Here is a 25,350-nt window from a genome sequence, read left to right as displayed (position 1 = left end):
CTCGTGGTCTCTTGTGAGACATTTACCTACTCCACAATGGCATTTTCCCAATGTGATCCAAATGAGCAAGAAAGCATTGTGTGAGGAGATTCCGACAAGAAAAAAGATGCATACTTTGATCCACCATACAATTCTCCAAGGGAGACTTTGTGAAATCAAACTGTCATCAAGTTTTGTTGTTGTAATATGCAGGCTCAGAATTAGAAGATTATGTGTGATACATGCTTGCGGTCTAAAGGCTAAAGTAATCCGAAGCTCATAAATTGAGTACCAAGCACCGACTAGCTTCATGTAGTCGGATATAAATCATTTCAGAAGAAAAATAATAAAGTAAATGCACATCCAATGTTCAATGCAAGTAATTTTCAGAAACATGATCTTGCATGAAAAAGTGAGTTTCTGGATCCAGAAGTATCAACAATGCAATAAAGGATCTACAGTTGCAAATGTACATCATCTCTTTAACTGCAATGCCTTTCATGGGTAAAAAAGAGGCTGCCGGCTAGTTCCAGGCAAATCAATTTATACCATATTAAACTATTTCTCTCCAAAATAATCATCAAATCATGGCAAAATCAGGGATAAGAACAAGCACTCCTGAAATTAAAACACAACATGTCTACAGACCACGGAACTGAAGTTCACCAACAAGTCATAGAACCAAAATTCATCCATACGAACTAATAAAATGAGAGACTTGGAAATCAAGAGTGTCACACAATTAATTCGAAACCAAACTGCACTGAAATTTTCATTCTGCATGGAAAAATCGTAGGCATGAGATCCGGCCACATTCTTTCACCATCTCTAATCATTGCAACCATAGTGAAAGAAATTTTGACATCTTTCTACACTGGAAAGTAAAACAGTGCTCAAGGTTAACAAACAAACATTTCACTAACTCGAATATACCACAACTTGCTAAAAACCGTTCTCCCACAGAAATTTCTCTAAGCCACAATTTCTACTAATTTACATGATCACAGAACATTAGAAAAGCACCAAGAAGACTTACATTAAGAACAAAGAGATCTACAAGACAAAATATTTCACTACGTGAGCATCAACTTCACAAGACTACTTATTTAACCACCCCAAGATAAGACTTACTCGTCGCAGAGGGATTTCATGAGCTCACGCGGTGAAGACCAGACTGGCAGATCAATAAATGATTGAACTAACTGTTCTTGCTGGGCATCACACATTGCTTCAGCTACATCGCATAAATTCGATATGTCACGGATTATTGCCTCTTGTGTCTCTGCCTGAAATATTCACAAACCAAACAGGGTAAAGAACGAAAGAAAAATAAAACCCTAAAACCAGAACAACCCATTTCTTTTACCTGCAAGAGAAGCTCATCAACTAACGACCCAGAAGAATCCTCGCTCTTTTTGACCACAGAAGAATTACTGGAACCCAAATACGAGACAGCTTGGTTCACTTCTTTGGTCTTTTCTTCCATTGAACGCAAGGTATTCGATAAAACTTCCCACTTGTGGATCTCATTTTGGTACTGATTTTTAAGTTTCAAGAGTGTGTTTCTTTTGCGTTCTCTCCTTCGCTTCGCTTCAACTTTTGGATCTGTGAATGGAAGTTGTGAAACAGCGGCAGAAGGGTCGGTGAGGCGTTGGCGCTTGAGGATTTTGTAGGTGAAGCCGTCGTCGTCGTGGCGGAGCTCCCACTCTTCGCCATCTTGTGGAGCCCAAGCCAAGTCCATTTTGTTGGAGCGCGAATTCTGGGCTCCAACCAAAATTTTGCAAAACGGAAGGGTCCGTGGGATTCAAGGAGGATGCAATTGCAAGAGAGAGGAAATTGAGCGCGGAGAGGAAAATTTTAACTTGTTATTAGGATTTCGGCAAACCTCGAATAAGTCCACCAACTATATATTAATTCTCATTTAAGTTCCTAAAAAAGTTTTTAATCCCTTTAATTGAATTTAATTAAAAGCCTGTTCAAATTAAATAGTATATATTTTTATTTTTTAAAATTTATTTTTCAAATTAACAGATAAAAATAATTCAAAAATATAAAGAATATAAATTGTTTTTAAAAATCAAATTTATACAAGAACATTTTTCAACCGCAGAAACACATCTAGGAAGCAACCGCGAAATCCTAAAACCATGCTAAAACCCCAAACACCACCGAAACGAACAGCAGCGACGGCAACAAGAAGAAGAAACTGATCTAATCATCAATGGCTAAATCACTTTCTCTGCTCTGCTTCCTTCCAAAACCAATGGCCTTTTCAACAACAACGAAAGCAACATTCTATCCTTCTCTCTTTCCCTCAAAAAGACCCACTCTCTTAAACAAACCTATCTTCTCTCTATATCAAAATCTCTTCTCCACCACTTCTACTAGATACCCTCTTCAATATGAGATGATCATTAACCGCCCAGTTCAGCCCCAACGCCCCCAATCTCGGCCACAACCTGCTCGAGTCACTAGACCAGACTCAGACTCCGACTCAACTCAAAACCCAGATGCAGAACTTGGTCTTGATTCATGGGTTGATCGAAAACTGTCTCAAGATGAGATGGATAAGTCTAAAAGAAAGTATTATAGAAAGAGGAGGAAAAGAATGTATGGGTCAGATTCTGATGAGGAAAATAAGAAAAATGAAGAGGGTTTTGTAGAGTTGAAGCCTGAAGTTGTAGAATTTCATAGGTTACATAAGAGAGAGGAGGAGTTATATTTTTATGATGCTTTTGCTTATCCATGGGAGAAAGATAAGCATTATAAGATGGTTTATCAATTGGAGAAAAAGTATTTCCCTGACCAATGCCTTGATAAGGCATTTCTTGATCCTAAAGACTCAAATAATGTAAATCAAAGTGGGAAACCAAAGAAGACCAAGAGTGGGGTTAAGAGAGGAGAGAAGGAGAGAGATCATAGTGGGGTTGGAGAGGGAGAGGAAGATAAAAGGTTGGTTTTTTTTGACGAAGAGGAGAAGGGTGAGAGAGGGACTGATTTGAATGATAAGAAGGATGTTACCGAGAGGAAAGTCGAGGAATTCTTTAAGTGTTTGAAAAAAGTTCCCAATAAGGATAATGAAGTGGATACTGGAGATCCTTATCTTTCTACAAGGAATGCTCTTCCACCAAGGTGGGATGGTCCTTATGGGACTGTGGTTTTGGTGAATAAGCCTAAAGGTGAGTTGATAGCTTATTTTTGTTATTTGGTTTCATGGTTATGATTTTTTTATATATATAAATTGAGGAAGGTTTGAATTAACATTTTGGAATTTAGGAAAGTAAACTAGTAAAGAATGAAACATCGGTTCCAGCGCACAATTGTGGAAAACTAAACGATTGCTAATGAATTTGTTCACTGCTGCCATGATGGCCATTCCTTCCCAATATCAGAACACTAATTGAACAAAAGGATTTAGTTCAAAGGGGAAGTTGCATTTTTGTTTTAATATCATGTTAGAAGAACGTGAACAAGGATAGAGTTAGATTGGAATTCACTCCCGGAGAATCTGAGTAGCACCATTATTTCTATGCTTTGAGGACCAGTCATAAACTAAACAGCTACAAACTATTTGGGGTTGGATTGGAGGCTGAAGATGCAGGTAAAAGAGAGGATCTACGTTTCACCTTTGCTGATACTTCACATATTTGCCAATAATTAGAACAAAAAAGAGAGAAACTATGTTCTTCGATATAGTAGAATCTATGTACCTAACATTCAAGTAAAAAGAAAATGATTTGTCTGCTGATCTGAAGTTGGTTATACCAGGCTTTGACAGTATGTCATTTTTGCAGCTAACCTCCTAGGTTCTTAAGCAAGTTCCTTTGCGGCCAGAATGGAGATGTAAAAGTATTTTTTTCTCTATAGAGAAAGGTGGCATGTTGAAAACATATGGCATCTATCTATTTCCCATAAGAAAAAACAGTGTTGATCCTTTTATAATGTGTTGCAATTGGGTATGCGATTATGTAGCATGATATGGCTAAGGGTAATTCCATACTTACCGCACAACCCAGTAATCCTTATTTTGTCTTGGTTATTTGTTTGAGAGTTGACTGCATTCTTTCATTAAATTTCTTGATTATCCCCACATGCCTGTCCGACTGTGGTTAATTTTTTCTCTAATTTAACACTTAAACCTATAATGTCAAATTGTGAATCACATAAGCTTCATTTTTATTAAAGAAAAGTCATGTCCTTATGTAAAACAGGATGGACTTCATTTACAGTTTGTGGAAAGCTGCGTCGCCTGGTCAAAGTGAAAAAGGTGCAACTTTTTGATATCATTGCATCTGCATTTAGTCACAGATTTCTCTAATTATTTTCATTTTGGATTAAAGGTGGGGCATGCTGGGACGCTTGATCCTATGGCAACTGGTTTATTGATTGTGTGTGTTGGTAAAGCCACAAAGTTGGTAGATAGGTAAGATTGAAATAGAATCACTTCATTAAGCATTATATATACTTTTCTATGTAGGTTTTATGCACGGTTCCCTTTTTTCACCCACAGACTCAAACTGCGACCTTTTTTTCTTTTTTGAACATGGATTTCCCCTCAAGGCCTTTTTATTAATGCAGATATCAAGGTATGGTTAAGGGTTATAGTGGAGCGTTCCGTTTAGGGGAGGCTACTTCAACTTGGGATGCTGATTCACCGGTATGTACTTTCAAAGGCAGCTTGCGCTTTTATTTTCCTGTCTAATGCCAGTTGAAATATGCATGTTCTTTTCCTGAAGCCCTGAAAATTAAGGCATTTTTTGTTTTATATTACCATGTCTTCTCCTTTTAGGAAAAAAGAACATTCCTAATCCATCTTTATACCTTTCATTCAACATCAGTTGTGAAATGTACAGTAGATTCTTGGAGATGGTTGCTCAATGATTTGCTAACCAACTAGTTCACTCCTTTTGTAGTCCAACTACTGGTGTTAGTGAAAGAAATTGGGGAGAGGTCTAATGGAGGAAAATGAGTTCACATTAACTGTGGCACTGGCTGAGCACTCAAAACATGTTCAATATGGATTAGAACCTAATAGGAATGGTTATTTTGCAGATAGAAATTATACATGTGCATATATTCATGAAGAAGTTGAAGTCATGATAAACAGTAGAAGACATTACATTTTATCTTCCAGTTCCAGTAGACATGCTAATAATTTCCATGGTCACTATACTGGATAATTTCACTTGAACTTTTCTAGATTCTTGCTTCATTGACATCATTTGGTGTGGTGGTGATCAGTTTCATAATTTTTTTTAAACACTTGATTGTGATTGGTCAATTTCCGATTTATGTTCGTGCATTGTGTGAATCTTTAAACTATCATTTTATGCAGGTTATTCAACGTGAGCCTTGGGAGCACATTAAAGATGCTGACATTAAGAAAGCTGCTGCATCATTTCGTGGGGAGATATGGCAAGTTCCACCGATGTTCTCTGCAATCAAAGTAAGAATTTGTGTTGAAGTTCATGATAATCTGTACTGGATCAGTAGCCTGAGATATGTAGCTATGTTGACTGATCATTCTTTTTTTTTTTTTTAAATACATAAATCCATATTTATCTTAAAATATGTGCAAAAAGCTGAAAAACTTAATATGGTGCAGCTAAAATGGAAATCGAAGGTAATTAAACTGCTAGGTAGGGTATATGATGCAGTGAATAGAGTGGATAAAACTAGAATTCTGAAGTTTATAACCCTAAACACTGTAGAGGAATAGAGAAAATCTTTGATATTTTATAAAAAATCTGAATAATAATCTAAATCTAAATGTTCTCAAAATAAATTAGATATCTCTATTTATATTAGTTTTAAATCTAGAATCCTTATTGGGAAAAGAATTTCTAATTAAAACTTACCTAACTAATAGAATTCATCTAGTATTAGGATTCCTAACTAGTAAAATCCTAATTAAATTGAAAGTCCTAATATAAATAGAAAAAAGAATCCAAATACAACTAGGTATATAAAGATAATCCCCCACAATAACTTTTGTCCTTTATTTTAAGGTCTTCCCAATCTTCTATCATCACGAAATTTTAACCATATAGGAAATAGGGTCTTCAAAATCTTTTATCACAATTTTAAATTGATCAAACTGTCGGATTAAAAGTTAAGCTTATTTTTTACCAAATTGCATTTTGGATTCTTCTAAAACTCTTTAAAATCTTAACAATTAAGGAAATAATATATTAGACATTATTATGCCAAGAACAATAAAGAAAGTGCCCCACGTCAATCCCCTCTACTTCTGAAAAACTCACCCTCGAGTTAACTATTAGAAATTAAACTCGACCACTCTAAATAAATAGATACTTCAAATATAACACTGTCATCAATGCATGCACAAGATAGCTTGTTGCAAATATCTTAAATCCAATTTCAACAAATATATATTCATGTAGAATTTTTGAATTTAGGCAGAACTTCTCAAGACCTAAAAAATAAACCTCGCATAAAACCATCTTTTAAAATGAAGGCATTTTTAGTTCACGTGTTTGGTCATCCCTACCAGTAATGTCTTGACCATCAGCTGATTTGATAATTTCAGAATATTGATCTAGTTTGGTTTGGACAACACATCCACACTGAAGTCCTTTTTAATGTCAACCTCAGCCTCTTGAGCAATTCCAATTACTTGTTCCAACTTTTCTTTTAATGCTTCAAGACCTTGAGAATCACTAAATGATACTAATTTAAGAGTTTCTTTGATTTCTTCTTTACCATTAGTAAATGAAACATTGATAAGTAGAATAATATTTGCAGCAGTGTTGTTGTTATCACCGAGGTGATGTTGACACTGTCTATTTTGAAGAGACCTACAAATTTTTTTCTCTTACTATTTGAGAAGGTTGAAATAACAACAATTTGTTTGCTTATCAATCCAATATAAAATCTCTTCGTAATCATCTTGTATAAACTCCATAATTAATGATTGTTTCAAATCTTTCTATGATGGAGTTAAAGGCTTAACCAGACGAGTTCTATATTCTAGAACTTCATACCGCTATTCTCGGGCACCACAAGAAATTTTGTGTACAACAAGCCATACTTTTTATAACAAATAATCTTGTTGAAATAAAAGTAAGCTTTTACCTTTGTCAACCAGTTAATAAATATTTTCTTCGAAAATTTCTCATCTTTTAAAGGAATCTAATCGAATTCAGGAATGGGTTTGGGGTTATGCGTGCTCTGAGGTAAGTCTACAGGCAATTTCCTCACCTCTTCATGATCTCTATTTGCACCTCTCATCAGCTGAGCTAGATCTGCTATAGTTTGCTTCAAACGATCCAGCCTATGTGTTTGTGCTTTTTGCGTTGCCTCCTAAGCCCTCATAGTACTCCAGATGTCCTTCACTCCTGCACTGCAGAGTGGGTTGCTTCCCATAATAAAGGTCAACCTGCTCTAATATCAATTGACACAACGGATAACGTGAATAAAATTAGGGTTCTCAAGCCCAAAAATTATAGCCCTAAACACTGTAGAGGAATAGAGAAAATCTCCAATATTTTATAAAAAATCCGAGTAATTAGTTTGACTTAAAATCATTATAGAAAAATTATTCTTAATTAAAACTTACATAACTAATAGAATTCATCTAGCATTAGGATTCCTAACTAGTAAAATCATAATTAAATTGGAAGTCCTAATCTAAATAGAAAAAGTAATCCAGATACAATAAGATAAATAAAGATAATTTTTCACAATAACTTCTATTTTTTTTTCAAGGTCTTCTTGATCTTCGATTTTCATGAAATTTTAACCTAATAAGAGTTTTCAAAATCTTCTGTCAAAATTTTTCAGCTCAATTCAATGGTTAAATTAAAAATTATGCTTGTTTTACCAAATTGCATCTTGGACTATTTTCAAACTCTTCACATCCTAGAAAATCTTAAGAATCAAGGAAATAAAACAATAGATATTATTAGGCCAAGAATAATGAAGAAAGTGCCCCATATCATTATATTAATGGAGGAAAAGGATTCTTGGAGCTAGCTTGAAGGCTCAACAGAGTTGGGCTTAGGCACTTAGAGGCTAAGAGCATGTTATGTGTATGTGTATTATAATATCAACCAATCCGCCATAGGCATAATACAGTGTCATATATCCGCGTTCCCATGAACTTGGGAAATCTATTCCCAGGGAAAAAATTGGCTATCGTCTTCTTAGTTATGCTTCTAGATTTTGTTCACATCATTCATCATATACTGGTTGTTTCTGTAATCAATTACTCCTTAGAAATTGAAAATGTATCATTGTTAAGGGATCAAATGGTGAGTGAGTTATCTAGTATGAGCACCTAAGATTCTTAAATGTCTCCTCAATTGTGGTGAGTGGTAATGCTCAAGTTCATTTTGGCCTATTTGCTCGAACTATGATCAGGGGAATTTAAGGTCTCATATTCCTTTAGAAACTCTAGAGTGATGGGATTTTTTTACCTGAAGATCTTGTTGTGACTTGTAAATACATACACAAATTCAAGACTTTTTGTTACAGGCCTTCAGTTTATTTCCTAAGAGTTCTGCTGCATTGTGATAGGTTGGAGGTGAAAGGATGTATGAGAAAGCAAGGAAAGGAGAAAGCATTGAGCTCTCGCCTAGAAGAATTTCAATTTTTCAATTCGACATAGAGCGAAGCTTAGAGGACAGGTCATAGATCTTGTTGCATATGCATGAATGTAGGCACACACCCACTTGCAAGTCTGTCCCTTCATAATTAATTTATTTTTTTGTTGATTCTTTATGAAACCATACCTTATACCTATGGTTCTACACATCCATGAGTCAACATAAAAGTCACTTGATCACTGAACTGTGGCTTAACAATATCTAGAGCTTTGAAAATACCTGAGGTTAAATTCTAGAAGTTAAAGCTTATTGAGGCTCGATAGGGTAGGTCATATGATTAAACTAAATGAATTGCAATGTGCAATTTAGTCCATCTTTTCACAATTTAAAAAATTTGATGGCATCTAGCGTAAAATTTCATTTCCAAAATTTCACTTCCAAAATTTCACTTTCAAGAAATGCTTTTATTTTCCATTATTTGAAAGTATTAGGTTAAATACTAAAAGTTCAAGCTTATTTTGAGGCTCAATAGGGTAGGTCATATGATTAAACTAAATGAATGCCAATGTTCAATTCGGTCCATCTTTTCACAATTAAAAAAAATTGATGACATCTAGCATAAAATTTCATTTCCAAAATTTCACTTTCAAGAAATGCTTTTATTTTATTTTCTTTGAAAATATTGGGTTTATGAGTTTGTGCATTGGATGATAAATTTCATGATGGGAGAACTTCCAACAAACTAATGGAGGGTTTGATTTGACAATATCTAAGAGAACTAGGTTCAATCATATTTCTTGGTATTCTGACCTGAGCCGACTTTGTGTGGTTATTGCAGGCAAAATTTGATCTTCCGAGTGACATGCTCTAAAGGAACATACATTCGGTCACTCTGTGCAGATTTTGGAAAGGCTCTTGGAAGGTAATGACTTCTGATGGGTTCATCTCTCCTTATATTTTGTTGGTCAATGGTCTCTTTCATCAATTTATCCTATGGCCAGTAGTTTCAGGGGTTCTGAAATCTTGTAGTCTTTGGCTTCCAACTTCCAGAAGGAATTCCAAATCAGTTGGCTTTGACAGTTTGTCATTGATGAAACCTATATTATAAATAGAAACCCTATTGTTTCAAATTGCAGCTTCGCTTATGCTTTGACATTTTAAATACATGAAAACTTGCAACCATTTGAGCATCCAGAATCATCCGAAGTGCCTGAACAAGGACAATCTCAATAGCTCTATTTTTGTGAAATGGTAGCTTATGAGGACTGTCTTGAACTACAAAATGGCTGGTAGCCCTTCTACATCCCAAAAACTGTCCTCTCCTTGTGGGATTTGAACCTAGAACCTCAAAGTTAGGAATCTAAGCTCCAAGGTTTTATTGTCCCTTAAGAACAGGTTCTGGATACCTCTGAGCGCATGGTTGGTGAAATTTCTAAATTGATAACGCCTATAAAATCAGAATCTGTGTTTTCACCCTAATTTCTTGACTTTTTTTAGACCATTTAAGCTCTCAAGTGAAGATAATCAGAGTTCTCCATCCTCTTTCTTAGATAAAGAAATGGCATTATGAGGAATATGGTGCTAACATTAGTTATGTTTCTAACTTAACCTTTCACTTGCAGTTGTGCTCATTTAACTGCTCTTCGAAGAGATTCAATTGGTAAGAGTCTTCCTTTTTTTTTCTTGAAGTTTAAATTGATGATCAAGCATGTAATCTGCATTTAATTTACTCATCATATCGTGTAGACATCAGGGGAAAGAAGGAAAACAAAATCAAAAGAATGAGAGAGGGGAGAGAGAGATTTTGGTAACACGCTTTTTCTCTCTGGCAGGTGAATATTCAGCAGAAGATGCATGGGAATTCAAAGAACTGGAAGAGGCAATAACTAAAAATTATTTCTAACTGTTGATTGCAATCTGTTGCGCGATCACTAAAGTTCAGGACGAACAGTGTGATCAGGAGAGGACATATACTGAAGCTATGATCAGTTCATTTGTCTTCAAAGATCTGCAAGAGGCAATAAGTTATTTTTAACTGCTTAGGCAGTTCATATCAGACTCCCAAAAGTTTTGGAGCCAAAGTATGATTGAATAGGTCCCCTCAGAATTTTGAGGGCCTTTATGTATGTGATAAAAACCTTAATTCGATTCTGGAACTGGAGAGAACAATGAAATGACAGAAAATGCATCAGGCATGCTAATTGGCTATGAGTGATCTGTCGAGTTATCATGGGGATCAATGTTTGATTTAGCAAATGGTTTACTTCGGAGAATGAAATGATAAAAATCACCGAGTTTGCCTGTTGAAAATTACTTCGAGCTAGTCAGTCTATAAACTGACTATATTTTAATTTATCTCCAATTATCTATCTTATTTTCTCATGATGATATAGAAAAAGATATAAGCAGATAACAAGTTCAATTCTTTCTATTTACTCATGCAACATTGAACTCTCAGACGACAAACTATACCTAGAATTAGCCCATAAATGGAAGTCTCACGTCATTAAATAAATAAAATAACACCAAAACGAAAAAAGAAGCATCTGATATTGAAGAACAAACATAATCAATAGCTATCAAACTCAACCCAAACCCTATTATTTACAAGATCACACATCATATAATGCCTCTTCAGCTGTGTATGGCATCGGATCCACATGGTATAGGCAAGAACACAGTTACAGAAATTTTAGCAATTCAAGCACATTAATTTCATTCACTGCTCCACAATGATATCTATAACCTTCCCATTTGCACTCAGATTTGGCTCAAAAGTGCTCCAAGGAACGCCAGCAGCGCAGTGGATCACAGCATCATATTTCTTACCAGATGGGCTCTTCAGAGCTGCTCCTTCTGGGGTTTTGTAATCCAGAACCTCATCAGCACCTAAGCTCTTCACAAATTCGATGTTACGAGCCCCACAAGTGGCAGTCACATGAGTGTTTCCAAGCTTTGCAAGCTGAACTGCATAGTGACCTACACCACCTGAGGCAGCAGTGATCAGAATATTTTTCTGGTTACCACTTCCATCAAGCTTGACCCCTGCAGATTGAGTGAGAGCCTGGTGAGCTGTGAGCCCAGCAACAGGCAAGCCTGCACCTTCAGCTGCTGAAACTTCAGGTGGCCTTGCAACTGACAAGCTCTTCTTAGCCACTACAAATTCAGCTAGTCCACCTCCACTCTGTTGTTTGTAGAACACACAACAATTAATCAAAGAAACAGAACAAAACAAAATTCAGAGACCAATGGTAAAATTCCTCCATACACATAAGATTGCCAAATGCTATAATGTACTATTCATATGTTTGAAACCAGGTAGATAGCATGAGCCAAGTCCCAGGTCCGTACTCCTATGTAACACTTAATGGTACACAAGATCCATGAGCAAGGCATCTAAGCAAACTAACCTCTATAATGCGCCTCAAGTTGGCAATATTACAAACTAGCAAAAAAAATTCATAAGCATCAAAGGCTTTGACCTGTTTGCTTTCCAAAAAAAAGTAGCTACAATGATGACATTAAGGTATCGCTTTTGTGTTTCATTGAAGCTGAGTAAATGTCCAAAATAGAGTTATCAGATTTTACTTTTCAGGGGAAACTAAGTTGTCCATGGAGAAAAGAAACAACAATTAGTACTTGATAAAAGTTGTATTTCACCGGTCACTTTCATGGAAGATATTGAGGGCATGAAGGTTGGCTGTTCACGCGATAGACAGATTTAGCTATAAATTACTCACACACTTGTTATTGACTCATGCCTTTGTCAATACCTGGAAACAATTTTCTACTTGTGCTTTATCTAATATGATGAACGCAACAATTTTATTATCTCTCTCTTCTAACCACCCCCAACCCCCTTTCAATACGCTGATTTTTTAACTTATAACCAGTCATCCATGTCATGTAACCTTCAGGCCGTGTTGATGCAAACTGTCTTATTTGATATGACATTATTTAAGGCGCAAGTGAGGGTATGGTTGACCCCAATTGTGTACATAGCCATTAAACCAAAAAAGATAATCAAGAGGTCGCCTCACCAATGTAAATCAATTGAAAAACTACAAAGATAAGGAAATAAAAAACACCAAAATATTGAATGAGCACTTACAAGGCAATGGGTAAGAACAGCTACAACTTTGTCACCAGTTTTGAAATTTGTTACTCCTGGTCCAACCTCCACAACCTCTCCTGCCACATCAGTGCCTGTTGCGACAAAGGTTTCTTCAGCCAAAAAGTAAACGCAGTGTGTGCGTGTGTGAATGCGTGCTTGGCAAACACACAGTATTGCTAAAACTATGAAATTAATATATCAGCATTAGATTGAAAGAATGTTAACCACATGGATTACAAGCTATGTTTCAGAAGGGAGCTGGAAATGAAGTTTAGAACAGTTGTTTCTCCATTTGTAACTTGTTTTAAAAATTGTAGATCTTAGTTGACAAATGAGGAAATTCATTGAACATAGAGAATGGTGCAAGTCCTAGAGCAGTGACTGCAACAACCATCTAATCTTAACAAGGAACCCCTCTTTTTAAGCCTTTACATTGCTTAAACCAGATCAAGTAAAGAACCCACAAGCCATTTGAACTGAAAGAGTAACTATGGAAAGGAAACCTTCTGCCAAACAACACCCAAACACAAATTCCCAAAACTTTGACATAACTGAACTGAAGGCAAACGTTTGAAATGGTAAGCACAGATTATTGCATTGCGTTGTCATATACCATAAAAAAAATTACAAAGACATGTCAGTTTCCAAGTTCCCGCATTCTGAATGTTAAGCGAAGGAACAACAAAGCCCATTTCCAAAGTTTCTTAGATGCAACACGACACCGTCACAAACTTAAATCAAAATCAAAATCATGCTTAAGCACCTAAAGGAAGAAAATCATGCAATCAACTAACATTACAAAGAACAATTTCCTTGTGGATTAGGCTATACGGCGGAATTTATGTACAATTAAAAGCCCCAACAAGCAGTAAGATAGTGTCTGAATTAGATTGTACACAAAAAATCCACATAAAGAAAGAAGTGAATCACCGGGGATGTAAGGGAATCTCCGAGGGAAAAGGGGGCGCAAGATGCCTTTCTGTATCTTCCAATCAGCTGCGTTTAGACTAGTTGCTTCTAACTTGAGCAAAACCTCGTCTCTCTTGGCACTAGGGACTGGAACCTCAACATGCTGCAACAAGCAAAACTATTTATATAATAGTGGTAACTCACAGTAGGTGCATCAATGCCTTTTCATTTGGCTACCTTTACCAAAAATTAAAGCAAACCTCACATCACATCTAATCCATTATTATTATTATTATTATTATTTAATTTAGAAACAAAAACAAATGGGGGCAACAATCTATAATTCATCTCCATATTTCAACAATTACCAACTAACTAAATGGTCATCAAAGAAAAGGGACATATAATTACACTAACAAAAAGTGGAAATTTGGTTAAAAAACAATTAACCTTTAAACCAGCGGCGCCTCCACCATAGCTGCTATACTGAACGGCATGCATCAACTTCACTGCCATGTCCAATAGAAGCCACGCCGTTGTTATCAGAGAAACAGAAGAAAAAAAGCTGGGCACGGACAGAAGAGAGGTAAAGTAGTGTAATGTAAAAGGAACTGGCAGGAGAGCAGGTGTGGCTTCGCGGTTAAACTTAATAGAGAGACACGACAGAGACCTACTGTGTCACAAATGACATAACAAGTATACTTGAAGAAAGCTAAAAGAAAGATGACCAACATAAAAATTACGTCGAAAATAGATGGTGTGTTTAAAGTTGGTATGGAAAATACAATTTAGTTCTTCAATTTTAAAATTCTTAGTTGTTCAGTCCCTTATGTTTTTTTAAATTCAATTTTGACATAACTTTATTTTTTATTATTTTTAATTTCTTAATTTGTGAAAGAGAGAGAGTTTTACCAGATTCCGATATAGAAAAATAAAATCGATGTTTTCATATATTTCAACCATCAAATTGATTTATCTTGATGTCCACGAGTTTTATTATAGAGAATAACTTGATTGTGGTTGTTTAAAATCTCAATATTACCTAAAGAATAAATTGAAGTCGAGGAAGAAAAATATAACCTAATTTGATTTTGTATTTTAAAACCGTTTTTAGAATTTCTTAAATGATGACTTGAAAAACTTTATTACAAACTAAGAATAAAAAGAGGTAACAACATCAATAAAATAATAAAAATAGGCAGTGGAAAGATAAGCTTAAACTACACCTGAGATAATGACAAGTAGAGTTAATATACTTCCAAGTTATAAATCTTTAAAGATACAGATGATGTCAAGAAAGAAGATTAAGCTTTCAATATATGTAACTTGTATTTTCCCTTGGCTTCAAGAGGTACTATTAAAAACTAAAACCAGAATAAGTTGAGGTTACAAGTATATCCTTTAACCTTTTAAACAATCACTACAACATTATCCAGTTTTACCGACGGACTAATTCCGTCGGTAAAAGCAATGAAATCTGTCGGTGAAATAATTACCGACGGAACACGTCCGTCGGTATAACAGTCGTCGGTAACTTCCATTTCCGTCGCTAAGTCTGTCGCAAATAAAAAAAAAACACCCACCGACGGTCTTACAGACGGATACGCGCGCGCCAAAAAAAAGTTTCCCGCGGGAACATTACCGACGGAATAAATCCGTCTGCAATTTCAACGGTAAGTACCGACGGCATTACCGACGGAATTTTCGTCGGTAATTATGGCATGGCTGGTAATTGTTTTGCAACTCTCTGAGAAATACCGACGGATATTATCCGTCGGTAAATCCGTCTGCATTTAATCACCGACGGATACTATCCGTCGGTGATTCCGTCGGTAATGATGGCATGGCTGGTAATTGTTTGGCAACTCTCTGTGAAATACCGACGGATATTATCCATCGGTATATCCGTCGGTAGGTATTTAAAAAATATATATATAAATAATTTATTAATTGTAAAAAACCTTAATAAACAAATAAAAATGGATTAAACATTAAAAATATAAAAGTAATGTTAAATAATATTCATTACAAATTTAATGTGTTTAAAAAACAAAATTAAACTAGAATAGCGACGGAGCTGGAGGAGGAGGAGGAGGAGGAGGCTGGTTGTTCCCGGGACCATACGGCCAAAAAGAAGTTGCACAAGTATCGTCACCCATCTTTGATCTCATCTCCATGACTATTTGACGGAGCTCATCATAATTCGTCGAGAGTTGTTGATATTGTTGTTTCAACGCAATGAACTCCTCAGACTGGGTGTTCGATACTGATGGAGAGCTTCCAACAGTTGAGACACTACGAGTCGAACGCAAGTTTTCAGCCGTAGTGTTGGAGAGCCCGTAGACCCTATTTTTATCAGGTCCACCAGACAATCCCGCCTCCATCCACAAATCTGGATCGAAATCTGGATGGGTCGACGGATTGTCCCCATATCTCTCCCTCAACCGGCTATTATAGGTCTCCTGAAAATTCCATCGGTAAAAAAATCATCAAATGCAATTCAAGATGCAATTCAAGAAAATAATAACTTACAAAATAAAATGAATGAACGAACATACCACGAAGTGCTGAGCACGGTTGTCCACGAACTGCTGCACCCCCTTTTGGCGGTCTTGACCCCGCACATGCGTCTCTACAAACAGCTCCATTGGACTCGGTTCACGTCCAAGAGACGCAGCCTGTAAGGAAAAAATAGGTTGAAAGTTAAATATATTATAAGGAACGACAAATTAATTAACGATATATTTCATTAAAATTAATCTTACCATCCGCTTTGCATGTGCGCTGAATGGGACGGATCCGCCAGTGTGCATGGTCACCGAACCATGAATTTGCCGGTTCCGGTTGTCGGCGCCGGACTGTGAGCGCCGTGAGAACCGCTCTGAGGTCACGTGCTCAATATATGCCGTCCATATTTCCCCCGAGATGAATGGCGGTTTGAATTCCTGCCAAACCGCCACCTCATTCCATCCTTCAAGATCGTTATCCCTCGCATGTCTTTTTGATTTTTTTTGGGTGTCATACCAAAAATCACGCAACCTACTTCCATAGTAACAAATTAGAATTTAAAACATAAAATTATAAAACAAAAATAAATATTATTTTCGATGTTACCTAGTTGCCGCGTGATTCTCCTATACCCTTCTCACAACATTGTTGTCCGCCCTATCCCACTCAAATTTGTTCTGTGTATATAAATAATTCATATAAAATAAAAATAGTACAAGATATAAAATTATAAAAATCATTTATTAAAAATAAGCTGGAAATTAAAAATTAACACCGACCTGAAATCGCTTAAACCATGCATCGATATTAGGTTTCCACTCAGGATGTTTGGAAACCTGGCTCCATTGAAACAATAGAATCTCCATCGACGATTTAAACGCCAATTTATAGTCCTTGCAGCCTCAATGTTTGTGAACCTGAAATTAAATAAAAGTAGTAATATTAATTAGTTGTTCATAAATTATGTTATAAGTATATATATAAAAAAACTAAAACCTAAACAAACTTACATTGAGAGGTCATCCTTCCATTGTGCCTGGTACTTGCGGGTGAATTGACCCCGTTGTGAAGGCACACCGCTTCTGCGCTGTGAAACCACGCTAGAAGAGACAGCATCACAAGTTGGCGTAGATTCCTCGCCGTGATCAGCACTTAAGGATACGTCCTCCTCGCTGCTAGAAGAACTAGCTGCAACCGTCTTCTGACGACGTGCTGTAGATTTCATTCTACGCATCTACACAAATTTATACGAATAATTACATAATTAACTTCAATTATTTAAAAAAAAATTCGACAGAGTCTCCCCTGTACTAGGGGGTCCCAAGTTGTCGACAAAATCATATTACACTTCCAATTTTATTTCACATCCCGATCCAATCATCCTGGATCTCAACCCAACTCATCATCATCAACACAACATTTTATTCAATAACATCATATAGAATTACAACTATGAACATTCATTGTTAAATTGGTACTTAGAGTTACAAACATTAGATTAAAGTCATACATTCAAATTTACGGATTAATATTACATTTCAAGTTTTAGGAGACAAGACTCTTAATTTATAAATAATTACATGGTCAAAAGCAAAAGATAACTAAATCAATATCATTCCTAACACGATCGACCCTAATGGACCTCAAAATAGAAATTAACGTGTACACATAAATATAAAAATGTAATAACAAGCAATAACAATGACATGGAAACAATAATATCCTAAATTAAGATAAACTAATTAAATGTAATTATATATATATAAATTAACATTTTTAAAATAAATCAACAATAACAATTATATATATAAATTAACATTTTTAACATAAATTCAACAATAACAATTATAGCAATACAAACAATAATATCCTAAATTAAGATAAACTAATTAAATGTAATTATATATATATAAATTAAAATTTTTAAAATAAATCAACAATAACAATTATATATATAAATTAACATTTTTAACATAAACTCAACAATAACAATTATAGCAATACAAACAATAATATCCTAAATTAAGATAAACTTAGTAAATGTAATTCTATAATATCCTAAATTAACATTTTTAAAATAAATCAACAATAACAATTATATATATATAAATTAACATTTTTAACATAAATTCAACAATAACAATTATAGCAATACAAACAATAATATCATAATATCCTACACAACACACAACATAAACACAAAACAAACAATACACAAAACTAAAAAACACTATATCAATTCAAAATAAATTTGGGAATAAAAAATGCTTACCTTAATAGTGTGTTGAATTTAAGATTTTATCTACAAACAATACACAAAACAAAGAACACCAAAAAAAATAATCATAATTAAAATAAAAAAATACAAAGATAAAGAAAAAAGAATACATACCTTTTAAAACTACCACCAAAACAATAAAATCCTTCTAAAAGCTAAATATAAATGAGAGAAGAAGAGAAAGGGAGAAGAGGAGAAAATGAACAAAGTGGGGGGATGGGGCGGTATATGTAGCAATTTTTCCGACGGAATTACCGACGGAAATTAATTGTTGTCGATGGAATTAAATTCCGTCGGCAATTAATTGAAATGCGCACCAAAAAAGTTCGAAAATCCCACCAAACTTTTCAATCCGTCGGCAAATCCGTCGGTATTCGTGCAGACAGACGCGTGTCAGACATGCGTACGTCGTCGGTGATTCCGTCGGTATTTGACGTCGGCAAAGCCGTCGGTATTCGTGCAGACGGACACGTGTCAGACATGCGTGCGCTTCGGGATGTGCGACAATCTGTCGGTGATGCCGTCGGTATTGGACGTCGGCAAAGCAGTCGGTATTCACGCAAACAGACACGTGTCATACATGCGTGCTCTTCGGGATGTACGACAATTCGTCAGTGATACCGTTGGTATTGTCCGTCGGAAAAGCCGTCGGTGAATGTGGCACAATCCCGTAAATTGTTTTGCAACTCTCTGTGAAATATCGACGGGTTATAGTCCGTCGGTATACCCGTCGGTGAACCGTAAATTTTTCTTATTTTTTTATGTAACCCTGTCAAAAAATCTTGAATTGCAATCTTACAGCACACACAACACAATAACAAGGGCTGACCATTAAAGAAGAATAAATATTTCATGTTTCATATTATTACATTATAAAATAAGGCTTTATAACATGTTTAGTTAGTCGGAAATTTCATCTTCGTCCTCTATTGAATTGTTATCATCAGTTTCATCGCACTCTTCAATTTCGTTATCATCTTCTTCAACAACATTCTTTTTTCCACTAGTAGAGCTCAGAACAACATTCAACTCCTCTGCGTCAACATCAACAAGACTATCGTTGAAAACACGAAAATTCGAATTTTCTTCTAAGTCAATCGACGGAGCAACTCGGTATGGTTCAACCAACTCACTAGCCTGAAAGACTTCATCTATCACACTTGTGTCTTCGTTCTCATCCTGAACAACCTCGACACGACCCTTGGGTTTTGTTTTTAAAATGGATAACCAATCAACTCTTGATCGGTCCTTTCTAAAGGAAGGGGTGTATGTGTAATAAACTTGTTGGCATTGCTTTGCGAAAACAAAGACGTCGTTTACATTGCGGTGTCTAGCTTTTGAGTTGATTTCAATGAGACCATAGTGAGGATCTACTTTGATTCCTCTGTCAGTTGTGTCATACCAATAGCATTTGAATAAAAACACTCTATTTTGCTCGCTATGATATTGCAGTTCGATGACCTCTTCCAATCTACCGTAGTAGTCAACTTCAAACTCACTAGAAGTCGATCCCTTAATACAAACACCGCTGTTGTATGTCTTTCTTCCATGCCCGTATTCTTCAGTATGAAAGACATATCCATTAACAAAATATCCATTATAGCACTTGACTTTTCTTTCAGGGCCCAGACATAGTAAAGACAGTGAAATAGCAGCACTACCTCCCATTTGATAAACCTAGCTTGTAAATTAAATACAACAATAATCAATAAACGGATATTATGTAACATTGACTATAATTAATTACATTGCAAGAGATAATAAGTTTGTGATAGGACTTACATGTGTTCTAAACCATGTGGCAAATTGTTCATCTTGTAATTGAAAGATCTGGGATTCGGTCAGCTGTGAGTTATTGGACAGTAAGTATCGTCGATGTTGCCTACAAGGTTGTTCCAAATTATATAAGTGTATGGTATCACAAAACATAAATAGTACACTCTTGACAAAGTTTAAGTCGAACATCTACTTACTTAATAAAAGGTCTCAGCTCATCACAGTTAAATAGGACATAATTATGTGCTTGTCTGAACTCTATTTCAGACAAATATCTTCCCCTCACGGTATTTTTAGGTGTGGGTCGTCCAGGATTGGAGAATATTGACAAGTTCCCACTTGAATGCACTTCACCACCATCATCATGCCGTGGAACACGGTTTATCCTCGTTCTCAAATGAGGTTCGAAATAGTATGAGATAAATGTTGAGATCTCCTCAACAATATACGCCTCACATATTGACGCCTCAACATGCGCCTTGTTCTTAACCTTTTTTTTAAGATTGAACAAGTACCTGCATATATATATATATATTTTAATAAAAAATTATCAATTAAAAATATTTAATTATAAATGTCATAGCAACTGTAATATCTAACCTCTCGAATGGATACATCCATCTATACTGGACTGGTCCTCCAACTTTTACCTCAAACGGTAAATGTACGGGTAGATGCTCCATTGAGTCAAAAAATGATGGAGGGAATATCATCTCAAGTTTGCATATTGTCTCGACGATATTTTTTTCAAGCCTTTCAATGTGATCAACATTCAACTTGCTGGAGCATATGTCTCTGAAGAAATGACTAATCTCCGTTAGTGCATCCCATATCCCCTTTGGCAACAAATCACGAAAAGCTAATGGGATGAGTGTTTGCATAAAAACATGGCAGTCATGACTCTTCATTCCATATAATCTGCATTCCTCCGTATTAACCAGCCTTGATATGTTCGAGGCATGTCCATCGGGGAAACGCAGACTCTTAAGCCATTTGTAGACTAGTAGTTGTGCGTTTTTCTCTAGCACGAAGCTTACTCTTGGTTTTGCGACCCGTGACCCATCACAAACCAACTCCATATTTTTACGGTTACAGAACAGCGCTACATCCAATCTAGCCTTGATGTTGTCCTTTTTCTTCCCCTTTCACATCCATGACGGTGTTGAAAATGTTCTCAAACACGTTCTTTTCAATGTGCATGACGTCAAGGTTATGGCGAAGAAGATTGGTCTTCCAATAAGGAAGCTCCCAAAACATACTTCGCTTCACCCAATTATGGGTCAAACCAAAACCAGGAAACTTCTGCTTACCTGATTGGAGACCAAACATAATTTCACCGTACTCTGACATAACATCAAACAATTCTTCACCGGGAAGACGCGGGGGTGCAACATCATTTTCAACTCTGCCAACAAAGAAATCCTTTCTGTTCTTTCTGTACCTGTGGTTATGTGGCAAGAAACGACAGTGACAGTCAAAAAAAGAAGCTTTACCCCCGTTTGTTAGCGTGAATGCCTTGTTGTTCTCCATACAGTATGGACATGCTAGCTTTCCATTCGTGCTCCAACCAGAAACCATTCCATAAGCTGGGAAATCATTGATAGTCCACATCAAAGCTGCTCTCATAACAAAATTTTGTTTCCTCGAGATGTCATAAGTCAAAGCTCCAGAGGACCACAACTGCGTCAACTCATCAATCAACGGATGAAGACAAACATCTATATTCCGCCCCGGACTGCTCGGACCTGGTGTGACCATAGATAAAAACATGAACTCCGGCCTCATACACATCCCCGGTGGCAAGTTATAAACCGTCAGTATGACCGGCCAACAAGAATAAGGAGCAGCAAATGACCCGAATGGGTTGAATCCGTTTGTACACAACCCAAGACGCACGTTCCTTGATTCAGCTGAAAAGTGAGGATGCATACTGTTAAAGTGTTTCCAGGCTTCACCGTCAGAAGGATGAACCATCACTCCATCAACCGCATGGTGTGATTGGTGCCATGTCATGTGCTCAGCAGTCCTTGGTGACATGAATAACCTCTGCAGTCTAGGTGTGATTGGGAAGTATCTAAGTTTTTTATATGCCACGAGAGTCTTCCCTCTACCAGTTTTGGGTTTGTAACGGGAATGCCCGCATGTCATGCACTCGGTCATCTCAGCATTTTCAAGGTAGTATAACATGCAGAAGTTAGGGCATATATCAATTTTCTAGTATCCTAAACCGAGGGGTTTCATCATGGACTTGGCAGCATAGAAGTTCTCTTTCAGCCTGTTCCCTTCAGGTAAAATACTTCTCGCCCATTCAATAATCTTGTCATAACCGGCCTCACTCAACCCGTGATCTGACTTGATAGTGAACACCTGTGCTACGACTGATAATTTACTGTGGTTCGTGCAGCCATCCCATAATGGTTCGTCAGAATCTCTTAACAGATCAAAAAACCTTGCTGCATCTGCATTAGGTTCTTCTTCTACGATTGGACATTCCCTGACATTACCTTCACTCATTCTCATTGCATCCATAACCATATTCCTGTAAGGATTACTGTTCTCATTTCCAACTTCATGCATGTTGCTAGCACTAGAAGTTGACCCAACCACCTGTTCTTCCATGCTCTCATCAGGAACAAATAGTTCTCCGTGAGCATACCAACACAAGTAATCTTCCATGAACCCTTTGGTTAGAAGATGCATCGTTACAACATCTTGATGCAAAAACTTTAAATTTTTACACTTCCTACATGGACACCTAATACCGCCATCAGTAAAATTCCTCGGAATAGATGTTGCAAAATTAATAAAACCCTGGACACCGTTACAATAATCCATCCTCCGCAATCCTTAAGGTGAGTCCCGATACATCCATGAACGATCATCCATGACTTCTATTGAACCTCTATAAAACATAACAAAAATATTGGTTTTCCCCGACATTATCCAACAAACTAAAACAACACTTATGTTAAATATTCATTATCAATTATCAACTATCAACGTTCATACATATAAATTTATATATATATAAATTTACAGAAATCACAACTTCGAAATAGAATTGATAACAATTAAACAAGACTCGTTAAACAAGCTATTAATTATTTATTTCATCACAAGCTATTAATTATTCGGTGTAATTCAAACAAAATTTCAACAATTTATAAACAAATATAATTTGACAAAATCTAAAACAAACTATAACAACTACAAAATTATACATTCATACTACAAGTTTCTTTGACAAATAACAATTAAACAAGTACAAACGTTAACAAAATACATATACTAAAACAATAAAATTCACAATTAAATATTAAAACTAAAAAGGATAGATTTACTTACAAAAAAAATAATAAAATCTATAAGAAACGGATATTGTGACCACATACAAGATATAAGAAACTTGAGTGCTCATGTTGAGAATAGTGGAGAGTTGGGATGGGTGTTTGGCTGCAGTTTGGGAGGGGAGAGGTGGGATGGGAAAGAAGAAGAAGGAGAAACAGAGGAAGAGAGTGTCGGTAGATTGGTGGGCATATAATGGTTTTTTCCGACGGATTACTTCCGTCGGTGATTCCGTCGGTGAAAGTGCCACCTCACTGTACGGCTATATCAGTTTGAATCCCTCGGTAATTCCGTCGGTAAAATCATCTGACGTCACCACGCCGTTGCATATTTCCAGACAAACTGTATACCCCGTCGGTGAAACCGTCGGTACATACCGACGGAAATATTTCATCGGTATATACCGACGGTTTCGCTGACGGGTTTATTCCGTCGGTATATACCGACAGATTTTGAGACGGAATTATTTCTGTCGGTATATATTACCGACGGAAAAATTCCGTCAGTAATTCCGTTGGTTTTCTCCGGTTTTCTGGTAGTGAATTTTTTTTAAGCTAAGTGCTTTGCAAAACATTTATTATCTAACTTGTTTTGGGTTGGTAAAAGCTCTTGTCAATTTTGGTTTTCAATTTGTTCAAGTTGAATGCTTCATAATTTGTTCCAATGATAGAATTTTCAAAAAAAAAAAATTCATAAAAAGGTTGGATCTCCTCTCGATTTGATTTATTAATTTTATATTGAGGTTGGTTGCCTCTCAATTTGATCCATTTAATTTTATGTCTAGATTAGTCACCTCTCAATTTTATCCCTTTTTAATTTTAAGTAGTGCTTATCATTATATAAAATGACATGTTGAAAATCACTGAGTTCAGCACTCTATACAACGACTATATTTTTAAAATCACTTTGAGTTCATCATCTATAAAATGACATAATAAAAAACAACTTTGAGTATGTTACTCTATAAAATGACATGATAAAAGTTCATTCAAACTCCTTACTCTATAAAATGACATCCTGAAAACCAATTCAAGTTTGTCACTCTATAAAATGACATGATAAAAATCACTCTCAGTTCATCATTTAATAACATGACATGATGAAAATCCCTTCGAGTTTGCCACTCTATAAAATGACATGTTAAAAATTACTTCAAGTTCATCACTGTATAAAATAACATAATAAAAATCACTTCAAGTTCATCACTTTACAAAATGACATGATAAAAATTACTTTGACTTTGTCACTTTATAAAATGACATATTAAAAATCATTTCGCGTTGGTCACTGGCCATATTTTAATTTATCTCTAATTATCTATCTTGTTTTTTCATGATGATATAAAAAAAAGGTATAAGTAGATATCAAGTTCAATCTGCCCTGTAATTATAAGGTTCAACCCTGTTATAATGACATCTTGAGTAGAATCCTACAGTCATGAGACTTAACCCTCCAATCAAGTATACCAAACCAAATCCTGCAATCAAAATGGTTTTTCTTACTTTTTTACGAGGATGGATCACCTCTCAACTTGATCCTTTTAAATTTAAGGTCGCCTCCTTATATGACCATTTTTATTTTCATTATATAATTATTGCACACAAAACTTTAAAATACAAAAATATTTTTCTTTTCTTGCATTATTTTTCTTTTCTTTGCAAACTTACTAAACAAGTTAAAGAAAAATGAGTTCTCCAATGTCTTCATACTATGAGTATTATAAAGAAGAGTTAGTTGTCATAACCCATTTTTTACCCTCATTTTTCAATATATTTTCAAGTAAAAAATATACAAAACTTCCATGAAAATATCTTTTCAATGCAATTTGATCAAGTTTTCAAAATTATAGTCATTTCATATTTTTTTAGCACATT

At 35.7% G+C, this 25,350-nt stretch overlaps 3 protein-coding genes across 7 annotated transcripts; 1 reads left to right on the top strand and 2 right to left on the bottom strand.

Moving 5' to 3' along the window:
- Positions 1-7: 7 nt before the first annotated feature.
- On the bottom strand, positions 8-1,880 carry LOC7467649 (uncharacterized). Of its 3 annotated transcripts, none has more exons than XM_052455893.1 (3): positions 1,346-1,880; positions 1,111-1,265; positions 8-26 (listed from the first exon to the last, which is right to left on the bottom strand). In XM_052455893.1, exons 1-3 carry the CDS (start codon positions 1,718-1,720, stop codon positions 23-25), a joined length of 534 nt encoding a protein of 177 aa, XP_052311853.1. In that variant the 5' UTR covers positions 1,721-1,880; the 3' UTR covers positions 8-22. The 3 variants fall into 3 exon arrangements, with proteins under 3 accessions (XP_052311853.1, XP_006369940.3, XP_002300059.3); XM_006369878.3 differs by lacking the exon at positions 8-26 and adding an exon at positions 583-853; XM_002300023.4 differs by lacking the exon at positions 8-26 and having other exon boundaries at positions 726-1,265; positions 1,346-1,878.
- Positions 1,881-2,056: 176 nt separating this feature from the next.
- Positions 2,057-10,757, top strand: LOC18095326 (uncharacterized). 3 transcript variants are annotated; one of them, XM_024602101.2, is made up of 9 exons: positions 2,058-3,158; positions 4,191-4,246; positions 4,320-4,402; positions 4,558-4,636; positions 5,315-5,425; positions 8,518-8,627; positions 9,385-9,468; positions 10,169-10,206; positions 10,379-10,757. In XM_024602101.2, exons 1-9 carry the CDS (start codon positions 2,201-2,203, stop codon positions 10,447-10,449), a joined length of 1,590 nt encoding a protein of 529 aa, XP_024457869.2. In that variant the 5' UTR covers positions 2,058-2,200; the 3' UTR covers positions 10,450-10,757. The 3 variants fall into 3 exon arrangements, 1 of the variants encoding a protein (XP_024457869.2); XR_002982018.2 differs by lacking the exon at positions 8,518-8,627 and having other exon boundaries at positions 2,057-3,158; positions 10,379-10,489; XR_002982017.2 differs by lacking the exon at positions 10,379-10,757 and having other exon boundaries at positions 2,057-3,158; positions 8,518-8,656; positions 10,169-10,212.
- A 321-nt stretch (positions 10,758-11,078) lies between these two features.
- Positions 11,079-14,253, bottom strand: LOC7467650 (chloroplast envelope quinone oxidoreductase homolog). The gene is made up of 4 exons (XM_024602140.2): positions 14,020-14,253; positions 13,591-13,732; positions 12,658-12,752; positions 11,079-11,730 (listed from the first exon to the last, which is right to left on the bottom strand). The coding sequence occupies exons 1-4, from the start codon at positions 14,083-14,085 to the stop codon at positions 11,266-11,268; spliced, it is 768 nt and encodes a 255-aa protein (XP_024457908.1). The 5' UTR covers positions 14,086-14,253; the 3' UTR covers positions 11,079-11,265.
- Positions 14,254-25,350: the final 11,097 nt, after the last annotated feature.

This window comes from Populus trichocarpa, chromosome 1 (assembly GCF_000002775.5).
Source record: "Populus trichocarpa isolate Nisqually-1 chromosome 1, P.trichocarpa_v4.1, whole genome shotgun sequence".
NCBI lineage: Eukaryota > Viridiplantae > Streptophyta > Magnoliopsida > Malpighiales > Salicaceae > Populus > Populus trichocarpa.
This window is presented reverse-complemented; position numbering and strand designations above follow the sequence as displayed.